This window comes from Chanodichthys erythropterus, chromosome 18 (assembly GCF_024489055.1).
Source record: "Chanodichthys erythropterus isolate Z2021 chromosome 18, ASM2448905v1, whole genome shotgun sequence".
Taxonomy (NCBI): Eukaryota; Metazoa; Chordata; class Actinopteri; order Cypriniformes; family Xenocyprididae; genus Chanodichthys; species Chanodichthys erythropterus.
In genome coordinates, this window is record NC_090238.1 from 19553643 (window position 1) to 19575548 (window position 21906).

General features: G+C 36.3%; 1 protein-coding gene across 5 annotated transcripts in view; it reads left to right on the forward strand.

Moving 5' to 3' along the window:
* Positions 1-1133: 1133 nt before the first annotated feature.
* The window catches only part of peli1b (pellino E3 ubiquitin protein ligase 1b), a 32408-nt gene continuing 11635 nt past the window's right edge, over positions 1134-21906 (forward strand). For 2 of the 5 annotated variants that reach the window (XM_067367691.1, XM_067367695.1), the window contains exons 1-3: positions 1134-1494; positions 9051-9087; positions 19629-19833. In XM_067367691.1, coding sequence (XP_067223792.1) covers positions 19754-19833 — 80 coding nt within the window. In that variant the 5' untranslated portion in view covers positions 1134-1494; positions 9051-9087; positions 19629-19753. Of the gene's footprint in view, positions 1495-5193; positions 5607-9050; positions 9088-19628; positions 19834-21906 lie in introns of all 5 variants that reach the window. The other 3 variants (XM_067367692.1, XM_067367694.1, XM_067367693.1) reach the window with 3 other exon arrangements.

Genomic DNA, 21906 nt, shown 5'->3' on the forward strand with positions numbered 1-21906 from the left:
TGACAGCAGAAACATGCACAATAACTAAAATATTTTCTTTTAATTGAATATTGAATATTGAATTGAATATGTTAATAGTATTTATAGTATATATATATGTGTGTGTGTGTGTGTGTGTGTGTGTGTTTATATATATATATATATATATATATATATATATATATATATATATATATATATATATATGGTTTTCCTCTAGTAGCACTGTCTATATGAAATGGGCTGTGACTGTGTAGCGTCACTGTGAATTAATTTAAAATTAACATTAAAATTAACCAGGATGGCTAATGAAGAGCAACATTATGCATTCATAACCCATAAAGAACAATCACATAACATTCTTCCTGTTCACTGTTATTACTCATGAAAATTGTCTAAACTTGTTTTCGTTAAAGGCGTTAGAGAAGTTCTTGATTGTTGAATCACGTTTCATTTGCCTTTCCAATAGTACATTCCAAAATAAGGCAGTTTTGAAAAACAGGAAACAACACAAATGTCTCTGATGACAAGTTAATCAAGGGTGGGCAACACTTGATTCAGATTTCAAAGAACTAAAATGCTACTAATAGCCTAAATAAAAATGTATAAATTCATAAACTAATAAATAAACATGCCAATAATAATAATAATAATAATAATAATAATAATAATAATAATATGCTGCATTTAATTAAATATAGCCTAGAATGAAATAAAGCATATATAAGCATAGTATAGCCTAGAATGAAATAAAGCACATATATATGTATTGTTTGAATACATACACACACACACACACACACACACACACACACACACACACATATATATATTAAATATATTATATATTAAACAATTTCACCAAACATTTGGGTCTGTCTATATTTGACCCAAATTTAGGTTGAAACAACCCAGCATTTTTTAAGAGTGCAGACATCTCTTTAAAATGTGATACAAAACAGTGATTATTTGTGAGATTTGCTGTAAAGATACAGTACATGTGCTAGTCGACGGTCGACCTAATTCAGTAACTTTGTGTTTGGTCTTCTGACTGGCTCAGTGCTGAGAACTACATTACCCACAATTCCCCAGATCAGTGACGCGGCAGGTTTTTCCTCCGCTCATCTAGTCTCGAGCCACTACAACACAAAACACCTCCGTCTGTTTACAGTCTCTCTAGAAGCAGCGGGCGGACAACATAATTTTACAGGCATTATATATATATTTTTAATTTCATTCCTCTGTTCTTCTTCCGAGCCCGAGACTGTCTGGGATCACAGCACATACAACGGCAGAAAAAAATATTTTTGTTTGAATTTAGAGGAGAAGTCTCAACACCTGCCTTTGTTAGCAAGTTAGCCTCGCGTGTCCTTATAGAAGCTCCTCATCCATTATTCTGTTTTTTTATTTATTTTATTTAATTATTTATTCAGTCAGGCAGCAGTTGTAGCTAAACCTGGGCTAACGGAGCAGCTCTTTGTTCGTGCCTCGGATAGAAAACACACCAGCACCGCCGTGAGTACCTCATATTCACTAGAAAAATAAACAACGATGCTGTTGTTTTATAAAATAGCATTTATTTCTCCTCTTATTCTGACTTGTTTTCAGCTATGTTGACTTTTATATATATATATATATATATATATATATATATATATATATATATATATAACGTATATATAATTTTTTTTTTTTTTTTGTAAATCTTCTGGTTATCATGTTGACTTTAATCCTAATACTCATTTAGTTAAACAATATATTGTTTTTATTTAATCATTCAGTAAATACTCAGCCTATTTATGCCTGTTATTGTTTCAGTCTATCAAATATACTGGCATATATATGTTTTGCTTTTCTAAAAGCTAAGAATAAATATCTGTAACTGAAGTACATTTACATATATCATTTAGCAGAGCAAGGAGGTGTCATTTAACGTTAGTTATATTTATATGTTTCTCTAGCTATTCTGTGATATTTCTTTGCGTCTTGTGTTTTAGCCACTAACTTCACTACTGTTCATGCATACTCGACATGTCCAAGAATAACCTAACGTTAGCAGTCAAGTCCAGTGAATGACAAGAAGCCCTCATTTTCATTTTGATGTGTTTGCATAGACAATGGAGATTTATACTAATTGAGAAAGCAGTGCACTCCATATACTTTATGGGCAGAATTTGCATTGGCTTTTGTGGGCTCGTTACAGACGTGTCATTGTTCTTTGCTGTTGTATTTAAACGCTCAGAGTCATTTGCATAGGCAGACCGAGCATCTGGTCAGACCCAATGTGGCCTTTGTCCCGTTCCCGTGTTGACGTCAGGATGTCAATCACCCCCCCCCCCCTCCTTTTTTTTTGGTACCAGCCGGTGCTGTGCCACATCTGAATTATTTATTAGAACAATCAATGGATTAACATGTGTTAATTCAACATTTACTGTTATTTATGTCAACATTTACTGTACACCATTGTTTCTGCTATATCACATTCATGCATGGTGATGAAATGATAAACTTGCAGCTGTCTAAAGTGTGTTGAAGTTTGGAAAACTACTTTTGTCAGGTGAATAGAATGACTGTACACAATTTGAATGTTTCATTGTAAGCCTGTAAAAACATGTGTAGAGTACCATTTCAATGCATTTGCATAGCTTATGATGCTTGCATGGCAAAGCCAAAATAATCTTTTATGATGTATAATTGTGCATTATGTAAAATTTTACATAATACATTTCCAGGGATTTATCTGAATTTTTAACTTTGTTGTAATCAACTTGCTATTAGATTTAAGTTTATTTAAATTGGTTTGAAATCAAATCCAACAATAATTGTTTACAACCCCGATCTGAAGGTCCAAATCTTTTTGGATCTGTTTTGTGTGTGTGGTTTGAATACCTTCTGAGTGATTTCAGGTTTGTGCTATGTTAGATAAACTTTGGGCATCTTAGTTGAAGAACTTCCTGATGCTGACAATACAATGGTGTCGTTTTCTATCCTATCAGACGTGAAGTTCCTTGTTTGTGATTAAAAAGTTACTGGTGAGAGAGAATATTGTTCCTCCTGTGTTTGTTTTGCCTTGATAAATGACCAGGGATTCATTTCCAGCCTTTCCTTTAAACAAGAGCAAAGGTTACCACTCAACACTTTGGGCTTTGTATTTTTTGCTGTACTGGTGATTTGAGTATGCTGTTTGTCTTTGTGAACACGTCACCTTATGTAACACGTATTACATGTATTCCCTCAAGCAAAGAAGCCACACTGACTCTGCTGTAGTGTAAAATGATCTCCGTCTGTATCACTTTCAGTGTCTTCTGGTGAGACTGCTGGTCTAGGATTCATTTTTAGTAGCCGCTTCTTATCCAGTGCAGTGGCGTTAATTGGGAAAAACTGTTTCTGGATCAGCAGCACTCTAATGCTGAGCTCTGGTCTGTTTGCAGCAGATCAGATATCTGTGAAACTGTGTGATGTCTCTAAGCCGGAATTGATTCCTGAGCCAAGTCGTCAATCTCTATTAAAGATTGCAACATGCAGTTTAACTTTTTATTTGCTGTTTTGCTTTGATCTTCTCTCAAAGTTGTCTTGCTGTCATTATGATTAATTTTCTGGTTATTAAGCCTGTGTTTGGGAATAGATCTTGCAAAGCAGTTTTAGGGAGGCATCAGAACACAGTGTTGAAGTAAGTTCCTCTTGAAATATCAGTAGTCAGTGAATCTATAACTTCCACCTGCTTGTCACCATTTTTTTTCTCAATAATGAGAAACTCATCCAGTGTTGTGTGGGTTTCACAAATCTTTGAAGGTGATAAAACCCATGTGAAATTGTGCGAGATGTCGCCCACTTTTTGACTGATCACTGTACCTTATACGTTCCAGTGATATGCATTTGTTTGAAGAATGAGCACGGTGCTTTTTTGGAAACTGTGCCAAACGTCCGCATTGAAGTAGTGCCCCCGGAGACCTTTGACCTCTTTAGCTGCTGATTGTGTATTTATTTGTTGTTGTTGTTGGCCCACATGTACAGTACAGCGTCATCTGGATCTACACAACTGCAATGTGTTTTATCAGATTAATTATTTCACAATCGTAAAGATATACATTACTGTGTTTGGGCCAAGTAAGTTAAAAAAAGAAATTAATACTATTCAAAAAGGATTAATTAGATTGTCAAAAATGACAGTAAAGACACTTACAATGCAAAAAAATTGTAATTATATTTTATAGTATTACTGCTTTTGCTGTAGTTTTGATTTTGGTGAGTATAAGCTACTTCTTTCAATAATGTAAAGTCTTACAGATATACATTTTTTGAATGGTTGTTTACTAATAAACATAAAGCTATATATTCTTAGTCTGGACTGTCTTTTGGCCACTTTGTTGAGTCTATACAAGATTTGAGGATGACGTATATTGTGGAAACTAGGTCAGACAGTGGGCACCTAAGAGGAAAAGGAAGCAGGAAGAGCTCTCTCTCTTTCTCACAAGCTTGGCAGTGTTGACAGGCTACTTCAGTTCTTTGAGATTGTTTGTAGTTGCAGCACCTGAAAACTGAGGACATTTATGCATAACATATTTTAAACGGCTAGGTTAAAGTTCTGTTTACATTTTCAGTAAATTAAACTATTCCTGGTGTTTTGTCTAAAAAGGAGGTGGCAGTAAAGACTTTTTAATCATTATTAAAAAATCTACTTCAAATAAATGGTGCTCTTTTGAACTGTCTATTCATGAAAACATTTATCACGGTTTCCATATAAACTGCACAACTGTTTTTAACATTGATGATAATAAAATGTTTCTTGAGCACCAAATAAGCTATTATTAGAATGATTTCTGAAGAATCATCTGACACTGAAGACTGGAGTAACTTTATTTCATCACAGAAATAAATTACATTTTAAAATATATTAAAATAGTTATTTTAAATTGTATTAACATTTCACAATGCCACAGTTTTACTGTATTTTTGAACAAATTCTTTCAAACACATTAAACAAATCTTACCAACCCCAAACTTTTCAATAGCAGTCAAGGTGACAGAGATTCAGAGAGGTAACTTGTTTGTTTGTACACACCTGTTCAGACTGTGTATGTATTTTGATAGGTAGTATGATCTCTGCTCATGTGTATCTGTTGAACTCCATTTAAATTCCGGTACAAAACCTGATTCTGATAATATTTCCTGCTGACTCTCGCTTTCTGTGCACTTTTTCTTTCTTTTTCTCAGAGCAGCTAAATTCTGAGTGGTGTGTGAAAGATGAGACCGGTCATGTGACCTGAAGGACACACCAACCCCCATCACAGGCCTCTGTTCCCCTCAACTTCCTTTGGGGAGAGCCAGAGCTGATCACTGTGAGCTGTAAATGAGTTATTGTCATGGAGACTGAGAGGTCAGCCTCTGCCAGTCAAAGCTGAGCGATGAGCTCTGGCATACAGAGTATCGACGGGATCCTTTCAAAATGCTCTAAAGTATATCTAAAAAAACCCAGCTGACTGGTGTTTAAATTAGTGTTAGCATATGGACAGCTCTGAAGAATGACTTGTTTCCTGTTTAGACAGCCATATCTAAAGAGCATCCCCCACTTCACTAGATCACTGGGATCATTTGACAGTTTCTCGGAAGAGTCAATTGTGTTCTACGTAAGTGTTTCTTTAGATGTGTATTTGAAAGGCTAGCCTTTGTTTCAGACATGCACACTCAATACCATGTGTTTCTCTGTGGTTTCATGTACATATATGTTTGTGTCTGCATGGTTAGTTCATTGTCACCGTCCAGTCTGTTTGTTTCTCTCTGGTTTCAGTTCTCATCTCAGTGAATAATTAAAAAGCTCCTGAAATTGAAGCTCAGCCACTCCTCTCCTCTCTCCTGTCCTCCGTCCATCTGTCTCTGTAGTCGTTTAAGAAAGCAAGCCGTTTCACTGTGTCGCATCCAACTTGAGTGTTGTTCGTAACCGTTTCTTGTTCCTAGATAATTATCTTTACCTTTATATCGCTGCCTCTCTCTTTCTCTGACTGTTTTTTTTTGTAACATTGATTTTATATTATAAGTTTGGAGTGTGCAAAGAGATTCCAGTGAAAGTTACTACTCTTATGTTATAGACTATCTGCTTTTTAGACAGGTAGATTGCCACAGAAAAAAATAGGACGCTCTCACTTGCTCACGCTAAATGCATTTATGTTCTGTTTTCTATGGCTAAAGCAATAATTCACAATTTCATTGTTCATTTTTCATTGAAATCTGATTTTGCACAGTTAAACATATAGTTCAGTTATTTTTTAACATTGTCAACTAACTAAAAAAACTTTAGTGAGTAAAAGTACCACCTGCTTAGTAACTACACGTGTTCATAAGGATGTGCAAAACTACATATTTAGTAGTAGTTGTTCATACAGAATGTTTTTGCATTCCATTGCTCTGCTTTTCCTTTGTTTTTTTATGTAAACATGAACGTGTTCTACCGTTGCGCTCATCTCTTGCGTGACACATCGTTTTAAAAAGACGCAAAAATCGCATCTCTAGACCTTGCATTTTTTCGTTCCAATACCCTGCGTCTTTTTTTTTAAATGCAAAAACATGTTCTCTGTGAATAGCCCCTTTTTTGTTGAAAAAACGCAAGACGTGAGCAGTTGAATGAGGAAAAAAATGCAGTGTCATGGTGGTTTTTTTTTTTTTTAAATATGTAAACTTATTACCTTAAGCGCTGTGTTTTTAGAATGCCATGTCATGTGCGAGAGACTACGAAAGACATGCAAGTGTAGTGGTTAAATACGTTCATCTAGTGCATATTTATATAGGAAAAACAATGGATAAGTGCAGTCATAAAAGTGAATGTCATATAGCTTTGGAACTGCATGAGTGTGAGAAAATGGCAGAAATGTTGTCCCTTTAAGGAAACAGGCAGGTTTTGAGTCCAACTGACCCCAATATGATGTCTTTTCCTGTGTTCAAAAGCTAAAGCACAAAAATGTTGTATAGTCAACTACTTACATTAAATGTTTTATTACTGAAACTGAAGGTCAGAAGGGAGTCATTATTTTGCATCTTTTAGTTTGTATTGTTTCTCAATACAGAATTGCCTTTCACAATTGCATTGTATTTCACTTTTTGGGGCAATTGTTTTGGAACAAAGAGTCGCTCTGCATAAGAATTGTCACATCTCAAATGTTAAATATATAAATGATGTCTGTTGATTTAAGTTGCTTTCGGACAGCAGGTGAGATGCCTGAGAGCCATCTAAACTACTCTTTTGGCAGTTTTTAGTACCAAAAGAAAATCAGTTTTGCCTCACTTCCAGAGCCTGCATGGTTTGTTCCTGTGTGCGCACAAGAGGGTGGGGCATTGCAGAGGTCTCTTCCTTTGTGGTGTAATCGGTACCAGATGGAGAGGAGGGGGTGTGTTTTAATGCACACCCCTCCTTTTTCTCACCTCACAAATTAAATCGAAACACACATTCAAAGAAATCTTCGAGAGCTGGCTGGCTGAAACTGTGGTTGTATTCTTGGTGACAGACCTAAATCTGTCACCTGACCTCTGAGGCGCCCCATGCACATCTTACACTCTCAGTTTGTTTGTTGGTAAGCTTGAAGCTGAGCGCTTGTTTTCTTCTGATCCTCCATTAAGCAAACACACAGATTGAGCTGAGACTTTATAAATGGGGTTTAAGTCAGATTCCATCCTGTCTTTGTTCCTCAAAGAAAGCTTTAAGCCAATTAGGCAGCTAGCTCAGTGCTGGGTAAATGGCCTTTGAGAAGCAGTGTGTGTGTGATCCAAACGGTACTCTGGAGATTAACCAGCCTTGTGGAGTGTGTGTTATGGTCAGGTTAATTGTGTTTTCACCTTTTTAGAAACACTTTTTAAACACTGACTGTTGATTTGCTAGTTCTCACTAGTTAATCATCACTTTGATGATTATTGCCACAGACCACAGGCTTCGTTCCCACGAAGCTAATCAATTTTTGTCTGCTCTTTTCATCTTTCATTGAGTGTTGAGCAGTAGTTCAACATCCTCTTCATCGTGCCAAAACAAGAATTGGTTTGATTGGTTTGATATTCTGTAATTTGCAGAAAACCCAACATGATTTTTTTTGTTCAGCGGTGCATAACCTACAAAAGGAGCGCATTAAAAAAAAAAGGGACGCCCACTTGCTTTTCCAAAGTGTATATGTAGGGTCAGTGGTTGTCCCTTGCCCTAGAAAAAAACTCTGTTTTAGACGTTTCACAGCAGCATGTAGGAAACGTTTGATGTTTCTCTCGCTGCTTCAAAGGCCTGTTGTTCCTAGCTGAAATTTTTCTCAAGCTTTGATTTTTTGTTTTTCAGCAAGTCTCAGGTGACTAAAAGCCACTCTTTGCCGATGTGTATGTGTCTGTCTGTGGTATATTTAAAGGGACAGTTTCAACCTAAAACTAAAATTCATTTCAATTCAGTCATTTTCTCACCCTCATCGTTCCTCATTCCAAACCTTAATGACTTTTTTCCTCTATGGAACATACACTCTAAAACAATGCTGGGTTAAAAACAACCCAAGTTGGGTTAAATATGGACAAACCCTAGCGATTGGGTTGTTTTGACCCAGTGGTTGGGTTAAATGTTTGCCTAACCTGCTGGGCAGTTTTATTTAACCCAACTATTGCTTAGAAATTACTGTATTGCTTGCTTAAAATGAACCCGAAATTAAAAATCTAAATTAGACACATAATTACTAGAGGCAACAATAATAATCAAAAGGTGAATATTTTATTATTATTATTTTATTACGTTGTATTTATTATTTATTAAACATATTAATAGATGTCAATTTCCAAACTATTTTGGGTTCATTTTAAGTAAGCATTATGGTATTTTTTAAACAATAGTTGAGTTAAATAAAACTTGGGTCAATCATTTAACCCAACCACTGGGTTAAAATAACCCAATTTCTAGGTTTGTCCATATTTAATCCAACTTGGGTTATTTTTAACCCATCATTTTTTTTAGAGTGTAAAAAGGTATTTGAGAAATGTCTTGCTGTTATTTTGTCAATGGTAACCAAAACTGTTTGGTTATCATCAACATTCTTCAAAATGTTGTCTTTTGTCTTTCACAGAAGAAAGCAAGCCATACAGGATTGGAATGACATGAGGGTGAGTTAAATGACAAATTCAATTTTTGGGTCAACTGCTCCTGGAAAATGCTTTTTCAACTGTTGATGCATCGATACTTATGGTGTTTCTTGTGCATTCTTGTGCATGCATGCAGGACAAGCTCCTATATATCTGATTCATCTCACCATATCTCTTTTCACCATCTGCGCTTTCATCTTTAGCACAAATTCTTTGTCGTGATGATGCTGTTCATCTGCCTTGGTCAACAGTGTTGTATTGATTCAAGTAGTTTTCAGTGTAGCATGGTGGAGAGATGGTGATCTGGTAAGGCCTGGTGTTCCTGCCCAGGTGGAGGTCACCTGCTTCCTTTCAGAAGTTTTACTGTGATCAAAGCACATGTGCAGTCCAGTCATTAATAGTGGAATGTTTTTGAAATGTGTTCATTAGGATTTTTTAGTCAGTCTTTGTAGTTACTTGTAAAGTGATTCATGGATTTTGTGACTTGTTCAGTATGTTGGTATTGTTTTCAGGACATTTGCACCGTTCTGCATACATACCTGCTGTTCCAGAAGTTATGTTGCCTCCGTGGCAACCTTGTTTGAGCCAAATTGTATGCCAACCACAAAACAGTTTTGGTAAACCGTTTACTTTAAAGTCAGCATGAACTGGAAATTGCAATTGTCTTTTCTTTCCTATGAAGGGATGGAACTTTCCATCAGGTATTGATTGGATCATTGTTTGCAAACTGCTGCGATCTCAAGTAAGCCACAGGTTGCTGGAGGGCAGGGGAGGCATTATTAAAAACAAAATAATGATGATGTGAATGGATAAATCCCTTCCTTTATCTTTCACAGAGAACATGGTTTCAGACCATGAGGAATATGATCTGAACCCTTAATCCCAGAACATAATACCGTTACAGTTGGAACTGTAAACACGTGATGAGTGGTTTCCATTCCTCTACAAATTTTATACAGTTTAGGAACACTGATATGCTATTGTCTGCAAAGCTTGTCAGACTTTAGAGATGTGTGTGAGTTCAGGTACACAGCCTGAAGCCACTTATGTGTTCAGACAACTCCCATACAACTCATGACAACACCCTAAAAAACAACCCGCATGCATTCAGACACATACAAACACACACAATACACAATTGAAAAAGCTCATTAGAGTCCAGCTGATTTTACTGCATTAAAAAGAGCAAAACTAAACTAAACTCTGTACCAAAAGCTTAGCAATCAATAAGTCAGTTTTACATATTCAAGAGAAGGATAAAAAGAATTTCCCATGTGCAAAAAAACCCACCAAAAACCGCCTTTCTGTAGGAGTTTCCCTTTTAAGAGTTCTTGTGAGAAAAAGGTGCCACCTCTGTGATTAAAATTAGAATTTTAAAACTCCAGCTGAATCACGATCGCAGGTTATAGAGTCACTTTGCTGTCGGGGGAGGTCTGAATTATAGCCTAACGGCGAGGAAAACTCCTTTCATAAGTAGGTAGGATGCGGAAGCTTAAACCGTTCCCACCGAGAAATTAGGGAGATGAATTGGTGGCATCTGTGGTCTAAAATAGATCCAAGAGTAGAGAAGGAAGTTGAAATGAGAAGTTAGAAACCAGAGGGGAGGGACACATCTGCATCCAGCATGGGCAACTGATCTGTGGGATACACAAGCACCACATGTGAGTGACGGGAGTTTGAAGTGGAGCATGTTGGGTGTGCAGCTGCTTCATAGCAGAAGAACAGACGAATGATACGCACCCGCATGGTCGACCACAGACGAATTAAAGCTGTCTGGATTTGTACACAACCATGTCAAAGGAAACTTCCAGTCTGTGTGATATTTGGCCTAACAGATCTCTAACTGCTATGAAAAATTTAATTCTGTACTATTATTTTGTGTAAATATTTTTTTTTTTTAAATCCATTTTAAATGCTAGAAGAGAATTTGGCATCACAAAATTATAATGTACAGTATGAAAAAAATTAAGGACTATGCAGCCTCCGAAATGAGAAGTTTTCATTGAGCTTGTTTCAGTGCATTCTGGGATTGTGATGATGTGATGTGATGATGCCTTAGAGTTTACATTTTCTGAGTGGTGACCTCTCCTCAAACCTCATTACATCATTCACATCTACTGCGGGATGAGTTGTTGTTAACTACAACTATTAAATTCATTTTTATTAATTTAAATGAATCTGAAATAAAATACAGTTATTAGATGAAAAACTTGTTGCCTTGGCAAGTTACCAAAATAAAACAAGTTTGAAATAATTTAAATACTAAAATACCTAACTTAAAACTGAAATAAATAGAAATATAGAAGAGCACATAACAAAATCAACACTATATATTTAAAAATGTAAATAGATACTATATTTAGGGATGTCCCGAGCTGATCTATTATTTTTTTTTTAGGTATCAGCTCTTATAAGCTGTCGTGCAGGTGTCGTGTAGTAGGTGCCATTTAAAAGAAATAGAAGCGGCTCAATTTGGGTGCATGAATGAGGTCTGTTCTAGTGTGTCACACACGCATGTTCGGGCTTCCGTGTTTAGCATATCTGAGACTCTCTTTTGTAACGAATCACTCGGAAGTAATTTATTTACAGTTATTCTGTTTATTGTACATACAGTCTGACCATACAGTCCATTGACAGTTGATGATTGAGTCTGTTTACAAAGTCTACCATTGTAACAGATTTTTACTTCAACCAATATCTTACCTTATCCTATCATCTTACCCTATCATATCTATCTTATCTATATGTGTGGTATACTATGGGGTATAAATATATTTTCTCTAGTAATAATTATGTTGGAATTACTCTGTAGTGAAAGATGTCTCTTTTTTTACATTTGAGCCCCTGTCCCTGAGAAAGTCCCTGCACTGCTATTTCTACATTGTATTGATTTTAAAGTCCCCTTGTAGTCAATCATCAAACTCATAAAAATTACATATTTAAATTAAATGTAAAATTTGTTTCCCTGTGAAAAAATGACTTCATGCCTTTGAAATAGCTTGAATGTAACTCTACACCCACTTCACTTAATATATGCAGATCAGTGAATATGCAGATTAGCACACAAGCTCAGAATCACACAATCCTGATCAACTCGATCAACTTTACTGTAATAAACACTGCGCAATGGCAAGTGGAAATACTGGTTTAATTCAGCCATATATGTTTGAACCAGAAACTGGTTCAGAAGAAGTGGAAGAGTGAATAATACAGGGTCGCCTAAAAGTCTATTTATCAGAATGGTAATGTGTTTTATACATTGCAATATCAGACACATAATGGTAATAAATATTAGTTTTTTGCTTGACTACATTATCAAACAGCTAATAATGTGTTGCTAATGTTACACAAAACATTTGTTCCCCTTCACCATCTCAGTCTGTCTTCTAAAAATCAGTATCCTTAGAAATGCTTTGAACAACTTAAAACGTCAGTGTAGAAGGGTATATAGTTCATCATGACATCATAATTTACATCATATTCACCCACTATATTGCTAAATGTACCCGATATTTCATATCAACAGAAAAATATACAAGGATAACCTGGCTTCTCAAGACCCCCCTCCACCCCACTTTGCAGCATAAAGACCATCCGCATGTTGAAGGGATTGGTTACAACATATTTGTGATGTAAAGAACAAGGGCAATTTCAGATTTTTGGTTCACTGCAGTTATAAAGAAAAAATACTCAGGAATGGTGTTGAGTTAAAGGTGCCATCGAATTGAAAATTGAATTTACCTCGGCATAGTTGAATAACAAGAGTTCATTGCATGGAAATGACATACAGTGAGTCTCAGACTCCATTGTTTCCTCCTTCTTATATAAATCTCATTTATTTAAAAGACCTCAGAAGAACAGGCGAATCTCAACATAACACCGACTGTTACGTAACAGTCGGGATCATTAATATGTATGACCCCAATATTTGCATATGCCAGCCCATGTTCAAGGCATTACACAAGGGCAGGCAGTATTAATGTCTGGATCTGTGCACAGCTGAATCATCAGACTAGGTAAGCAAGCAAGAACAATAGTGAAAAATGGCAGATGGAGCGATAATAACTGATATGATCCATGATATCATGATATTTTTAGTGATATTTGTAAATTGTCTTTCTAAATGTTTCGTTAGCATGTTGCTAATGTACTGTTTAGTGTGGTTAAAGTTACCATCATTTCTTACTGTATTCACGGAGACAAGACTGTCGTTATTTTCATTTTTAAACACTTGCAGTCTGTATAATTCATAAACACAACTTCATTCTTTATAAATCTCTCCAACAGTGTGTAATGTTAGCTTTAGCCATGGAGCACTATCAAACTCATTCAGAATCAAATGTAAACATCCAAATAAATACTATACTTACACGATTAGACATGCTGCATGACGAACACTTTGTAAAGATCCATTTTGAGGGTTATATTAGCTGTGTGAACTTTGTTTATGCAATGTATATAGAGTCGAGAGCTCAGGATGGGGCGGAGAGCACGTGATTTAAAGGGGCCGCAGCATGAATCGGTGCATTTCTAATTATGCCTCAAAATAGGCAGTTAAAAAAAATTAATAAAAAAAAATCTATGGGGTATTTTGAGCTGAAACTTCACAGACACATTCAGGAGACACCTTAGACTTATAATACATCTTGTAAAAAAAACGTTCGATGGCACTTTTAAGAATTTGCACATGGTTTGTCTTAAAGCATATTAAAAACACCACATACATGTATAAACAACATTTAAAAACTTGTTTTTCACCACAGGGGGTCTTTAATAACTTTAATAACTTAAGGAAAATACAAGTATCGGATCATGACTCCTTACCGACAGATACTAAAAAATAAAAAGTTTGATCCATACATCCCTAACTACAGTAGAATACTGCAATGGACTGACCACATGTCCATGGTGTTTTCCCCTGCATTTGGACTAGGCTACTGGGATAGTCTCAGCCCTTTGGTCGTATAAGGAAGTGAGAGAGGGATAAATATTAAAACAACACTGTAAAATGTAATACTTGGAGTTAGGGTTAAGTATGAGTGATTTTAATGGTGAAGCTTGCTTTAAATTGAATTCAGTGGGAATCTGATTCAGCTTTAAAGTGAAATCACATCATGCTTCATGCATCATCTGAAGAGTCCATATTTGTAGTAAAGTTGCGGAAATTAAGACAAGCTGCTGTGGTTACTGGGCCTTAAGCCCAACCTGAGCTGTAGTAATGAATATCTGTGCACACTGAAGATTTATTATGAACTGGTTAGCTCTGTTCTCAAAGTTGAACTATATTCAGTTCTTTTTGATTTATGAAAACCGTGGGCTGAGAGTTGTTGATATCTCAGCTCTGAAACCATTTGTGGGTGATCAGGAGTTTATCTCTCAGTCACAGTTCTGTTCAGGCTTAACGCTAAACCCGGTCTGTCTCACTCCTCATGGGGTCGGGTTATTTTTCAGGTCATACAGAGAGGCAGTGCGAGACAAATCAGGACAAAAACAGCAGGGGTGTGTGTGAAACAGGGTGTGCATCTGTCCTGTACTGTATTTTGGTACAGTTGCTGACTGTATAATAGCTCTCTGAACTAACTGTCTCTCTCTCTCTCTCTCTCTTTCTCTTTCTCTCTCTTTCTCTCTCTCTCTCTCTCTCTCTCTCTCTCTCTCTCTCTCTCTCTCTCTCTTTCTATCTCTATCTATTGTTATTTAGTGTCTGAGGTAAAACTATAACCATGTGACCCTTTATGTAACTCTTTCACTTGGGGGTTTCATAAAATAGAATCTATTTTCTGCAGTGAGATAAGATGAGATGGTAGCAGGTATTGAAAGTGTCAGTTATTTTACTGATTTTGTGAGGTGGTTTTGTGTGTGAAACCGAGAGATGAAGGAAAGAGCGAAATATCTGAGAAATCAGCACGTATGTGCGATACATAAATCTGATGACCTTACAAAACAATTTTTGTTCTTGTTTCCTATTGTTTTCTCTCTCTCACTTTGCATTGCTGCAAATTACTTAAGTGGTTTTAGAATGATCTGTTTTGCAACAAATAGATGTGTAAATATAGTTAGCTGGTTTGTCCTTAATATTACTGAATTTTCATGCCTGATACTAACTGATGAACAGTTGAGACAGGGTTCAAGCTCTCACCCCCTTCTCTCAGGGTTGTGTGTAAATGGTGTGATTTCTAAGAACAGGAAGAACTGCTGTTATTATACTTCATGGTACAATAGTGTGACAACTAAACTGGTGTAGGAAGGGATGCGAGTAGTGTTGCCACTGAAAACACCTCTTTCTTTTCCTCTGTAAGCAGCATTGACTTCCTGTTCTGTGGTCACTTGTTAGTACGAAATGCAGATTATTAGTCAAACTTCTTTTCTTCCTCCAGCCATTCTGAATACGTTTTTCTAAATAAGTTTCTTAGATGATTTGTGTACTCATAATAATGTTAAAAGCACTTTTATTCAAGTAATTACTACAGGGATAATCAAACTCTGTCATGCTAGCATGTTCCAAAATCCTTGATGACCTCACTTCCGTTGTATTAAACAGTTCAGGAATGATATGCTATGTGGCTGCTCCAGTGTTAAGTCATTTTGTGCTGCTTTTGTGTGGTGGACTCAAGGTCTAGGTTTTAAAAAGTGTAACTACTTTTAACTTGAATGCTTGCTGTGGTGTTAGAAAGCTTTAGAAAGAATCCTAGATGCGAGCACAATGGTCAAATTTGTCATTCTAGCATGTTTACATAGAAAAACAACGGAAAAGCAGCACACTGAAATTTTGTGACTGCTTAATTGTCCTAAAGGTCATTTTGCCCTGTTATATGAGAAGTTAACAGCTCTGTCTAACACCTGTTAGCACTTCATGTGCTGTGGATGCCATTTAGACCACATGCTTTGATGGTTTTATTAGGATTGTGTCCATGGGGCAGGTGTTGATTTTCTGTCGGTGAGGAATTTATCAGTGCAGTATATACATGTGGCCCATTAACACTCATAGTCCTTGTTAAAGTATTATACAGGGATTGTTTGACCACATTCTCTGCTACACCCTTAAAGTAAGTGACTTAGAGGTCCAGCAGTAACACACACATTTTAAGCCCATAGCAACAGTCTGGTATGTGGGACAGGGATCGCTGTGGGAGGATGGAGAGAGGTGTGAAAAAAGAAGACTCTTTGGATGGAGGAACGGAAGAGGGTGAGAATCCCCAGAGTTGCTGGCATCGCTGTTTAGGGACAAAGAATGAGAAGATGGACATGAAGAGACAGAGCTCCCATATACAAATTAGCTAAGTTAAAGCCAACATGAAAAAACATCAAAATCGAAGCCTAATTAATTGTATGTTCTTGGTCGTATTTTGAATGGTTCTTTAGTGCACATTATGAAAAACATCAATATGGAAGCCTTTTACTTAAAGGATTAGTTCAAAATGAAAATTAGCCTACCCCAAGCTTTACCAAAGTCTATAGAATAACACAAGACGAGTCACTCATATTGTTTTGAATGGGAGAAAGTGTAATGTGCAATATGTCGGAATAAGTCCCGCCTTCTAAATAAGAGCTAATCGCCGACTGGTAAAGTCATTGCGTCACTTCAGCAGCCGTTAGAATCACCGGTTTCTATAGAAACAAGAGAAGAGATGCGCATTTAGGTCTGCGCATGCGCATTAGCTTGATCCAGCCTGAATTTTTTTTTTTTTGTCATGATTCGAGCGTTTAGAAACTAAATTTATGAGCCGGTTGTTGTTAGATTATATGAAATTTAATCATAAGGTTGGTGAACAGTTTTGGAGAATTTGATGTTTCTCCATTCAAACAGATTGCATGATGCCCAGGATGCCCGAGAGGCGTTTCAAAGATGGCCGCCGAGTGAAATGACTTGTCTTAAGGGGACTTTGGTTTTACTCACCCTCAAGCCATCCTAGGTGTATGACTTTCTTCTTTCTGATGAACACAATCAAAGTTATATTAATAAATATCCTGACGCAATAAATATAAATACTATTATTTACAAATAAATACACTTTTTCTTCATAAGTTGAATACACAAGGTGGTTTGGTGGAAGCTAGATATTTTACTTTATGACTTGTTAAATATGGATATTTTTCTTACACAAATGCATCACTTCCCTTCAGAAGGCCTTTATTATCCCCCCAGAGTCATGTGGAGTAGGTCTATGATGGATGGATGCACTTTCTTGAGCTTCAAACTCGTTAACCCCATTCACTGCCATTATAAAGCTTAGACACGTCAGGATATTTATTAAAAAAGCTCATCATCATTGTTCATTGGAAAGAAGAAAGTCTTATACACTGGGATGGCTTGAGGGTGAGTAAATCTTGGGGTAATTTTCATTTTTAAGTGAACCAATCCTTTAACACAGAGTCCTGGTCCCATTGGTTCATATTTTTCCAAAGTTTAAAAAAATAGTTTGTTTTAATTAGGGATAGGGAGGGATAGGCATTTTTCTAAAATATTGTATTCGAATATTTGGGCTCGTAAAAAAACGAATATTCGAAGAATTATTTATTTAAATGAGGTTGAAGAGAAAGACGTTATTTTTTTTAATTCCTCAAGATTTTGTAAACATTTCACAAGCTTACGATTACGCAATATACACAACAAGCTTACGTTATATTTTAAGGTTTTCTTTTAGTTCAAAACATTAAACAGTGTGTGTAAACAAAAAATATAAAGAACAAAAGCATTTAAGCTCAAGCAGTGTGAACGCTAATAAAGCAGACCGCCAGTTATCCAACAAAACGTACATAATACACTCGAGTCAGAATATGGTTATCGTGTTTATATTGTTTCACATGTTCATGTTAACAATAAAAAACAATAATATCCACGTGTCCAGCTGAGAAAACGCTATACGCTGACAGACGTTGCAGAGACACAAAGAAAACGGTGTGATAAGCTATGTTTCTAACAGCATCACTTTTTTGTTTTCTGTTCGTAAATATGTCTCCCTCAACAAAACTTAAAGGAAGTTTGTCTCGAGATCATTTTGCTGTCAGATAAGTTATCTTCTCGGCTCAAGTCAGAATTGCGAGATATAAACTCGCAACTTGCAATTGCATGATATAAAGTCAGAATTCTGAGAGATAAACTCGCAATTTTGAGGAAAAAAGTCAGAATTGTGAGACAAATCAGAATATATCATGCAATTGCGAGTTCATATCACTCAATTCTGACTTTAGAACATAATTGTGAGGGGGAAAAAGTCAGAATTCTGATATAAAAAGTCGCAATTACTGTTTTTTTTTTTTTTTTTTTTTTACTGGCTTTCATACTTTCCTCATTCAACGGGTGTTTTGATTTCATGTGCTTTCTCATTATGGTAGTGATATTATGATAACTCGGTCTCATTAATTCATTCGATCAAAAGTAATTCCATTTTGTAAGATCATTTTCATCTAAGTAATTCCAAACTTCGCAGGCAGATGACAACGTTATGTGATGATCAAATACATTTGTTAAACACGCTCCACAGCGCCACCCAGTGCATATAGTTATAACTGGGAGTTTTGGTGCTTAGGATTTATCATGGTATCACTGCATTTAGGTCGAACAAAGCAACATAGTAAAATTCAAATAGTATTTTTATTTTTCGAACATTAATTACAGATCGAATATTCGACTATTTGAGCACACCCCTAGTTTAAGTTCCGTTCACACCAAGAACGATAACAATAACGATAACTGTGTTATATACAGCTATAGTATATAGTGTGTATATATTGTCCTTGGTGTGAATGGCCTATTAGGCTGTGCAGGCAAACAGATAATCTTAATCCATAGCCAAATAGCTATTTAGGCATTGTTTTAGCAAATATAATACTTGATGGATAGAATGAAGTTGCACCAAACATTTATTTTATTTTTTTATTTTGCAATTCATTTTCATTTAATGTTTATTTACATTTTCCTTTAATAAAATTTCATGTTGACAATGTGCCATTGACAGGATGAGATATTCACTGGTTGTTTTACATGCTGTTCCTTAGTGATTCCAAATTTGGGACATCACTGATCGGATAGGACCTACCTCAGTAAGACGTGCATATGCTGTCTGAATTTTCAGGGACAAAGCTTTCAAATCACGGTTTAGTGAGAAGGTCACTTTGGCCAGGTTTCACATGAAATGCAGATTGAGCTGAACTTTGCGTAAAGACCTACAGTCTCAACTCATATTGTATGGTTTCTTTTTGGTTGTGAGATTGTAAAGTTGCTCTCAGTTGAGAAAGAGAACATTTGCTAGGTGTTAAGCTGCATGAGTTTGTTTGCATTTAGCTGATCACCATCTTCCCCGTTTGTCCTTTAGATCTTGTTAGCAACCTTAATCTCATGTCTGAGAGTACATAGCATACTGTAAGTCAGGTTACAACGAGGAAGTGTGGTTGAGACTGTAGAAAATGGGCCACCAAACATCACTTAAGCAGTTTAAATGGTGCCTAGTGCAGTTTTATAATTCCTTCCTGTGGTTTACTAACCTAAATGATATGTCAGCTTAAAACGCACTAAAAATAGCCACTTAACAGTTTTCTTACAGGTTTCTTTCTGTTTTGTACAGTTGCAGTGATGATGAGGATGATGATGGTGATGAAGAGGAGACAGAGCTGAGAGCTGAGTGTGTGTGGTGGTGTTGCGTTCACATTGGGAGCGGAAAGAACCCCCTCCCCCACACACACTGCATCCATGTTCTCCCCCGACCAGGAAAACATCTCCACGTCGTCAACCAAAGTGCCAGTCAAATACGGAGAACTCATTGTGCTCGGGTAAGGCCTTCTGACCTTTTGACTCTGGAACAGCAGGCATCTGTCATGCCGGAGTTAATAGTTTGTAATGCTTCTAATGCTTAGTGACAACTTTGCATGTGCATGCTTGCGTTTTCTTGTGTGTTTCTCAAAAAAGTCAGCTGCCATGAGGTTTTTGGTGGTTGGTGTTGTTGTTAGTAATGTCATTGTGGGCAAAATGTGAGGGTGATGCATGTTTAAGGGAACAATGCAGCCCTCAGTTAGAAAACAAAGTGGTTTTCAATGTGGTGTTGGAGTATCAATGCACTTCATTGACTTACATTTGCAGAACAGCCTTCTATGTGATACACTGCGCTATACCATCACATGACCAACTGGCGTCTAAAAGAGGTTTTTGTGTATTAACTTCTTTGATTAGATGTTCTCTGGGGTCATGGATTGGATTAGATTCTCATCCTGAAGTACATGGAGGACTCACCTCCATTATTGTGTTGAGTTCCAGCTGATCTAAGTGTTGTGTTACTGCTAAACTGTGGTTTTAGGTACCTTGAGTGTAGGGCTGCATGATTAATTAGAATAAAAACTAAATCATGATATGGCTTAGTGCGGTTTAATTAAATAAATATATGCGATGCATGTTTTATAGTGAAGCATGACACTGTGTTCTTACACAGCAGCTCGTTATCGGCCGGTTTGCTTTAAATTCTGCTTCACACAAACTTCATCTCTGCATCTGCTCTGAGTTGGGTCGCTGTAATATGCATTTGGGAATGTGATATGCGGCAAACATCTTCCCAAATTTGAAATGAGAAGTGCTTATCAACAAAAGAGAAGCTTTAAGGGTTCTCTGCTTTTTTCCCCTTAAAATAATAGTTTGAAGGTTTAACGTTTTGAAAATCTAAATCTAAAGTAATATAAAATTTTACGTTATTTTTTTTGCGGTGAAAAATTACAAGATTACAATGATCTTTTTCTTTGTTGGAATTTATATTTTTTTTAGTAGTAGTAATAATGATAAAAACAACAATTAAAATAATAATAATAATTATTATTATTGCTTTTATAGTCATATTGATATAAAATTGCCAAATTGTACAGCCTTACAAACAAGCACAGCAAACCTGGATTAAAAAAAAAAAAAAAAATGTATTGCAGTCACAGTTTTTATCAGAAAAATCTAGGGCTGCCCTCGACTAAAGATTTTTCTGGTTGATTAGTAGTTGTTAATTTTAAGCGATTAGTCAACTAATCGCACATTTATTAATAAACCATATAAATTATAATTAAGAGCCTTTTAATGCCTACATAGCTTAATCAGCGCTCAAGCGCACACATAAAGCTTGCCACAGTGCACCGCCAGAAGTAATGATTATGAATGCATCGGGGAAAAACAGCAAGGAGACTGCTTTAACATTTTATTGATAAACAAGTGTTTTCTGTATTTTCGGCGACAGTGACGAAGTTGACTATCCTTTCTCGTCATCTCCGCAGTAGTGGATGCCTATGCCCGTTTCATACGGATTACATAACCTGAGATGTTTTCCATTTGAATTTGTTCATTTAAAAGTAGGTATTTCGCTTTCTATAGATATATTTTTAATGTCTTTGAGGCAAGTTTACATGGAGTTTCGTTTTTTTTTTTTTTCGTGCTCAAATTCACAGAGAGAGATGGCAGAAATCGCACACTGTTTGCTTTCATTATTTTACAAAAGCACAAAGTTTTGTTGTTATTGTGAGTGCACACTAATAAAAGTAAACTCTTCATAGATTCAAAAGATGTATTACTCTTATCTGTATGTATTTTAACTGCAAGTGATCGCTTCCATGTTGGCTGTCATGCAGTAAGCGTGCTACTATTCAGCTTTTGCACTCTGCACAAACACTTGAATAGCCCACATTTTACTAGGTTAACTTTAAAGCGAGCGGCCATGTAAAGTTGCTACTACTTACCTGTTTCAGGTGATAAGTCATATTTGAGGATGATGAATGATAGCAAGCGTTTGGATGTCCTGCCCGATTACCACATAGATCAGCTGTTAACGATCTGTCCGTCCAAACTATGTGACTATGCCATTTCCTGTGAATTTTTTTTCC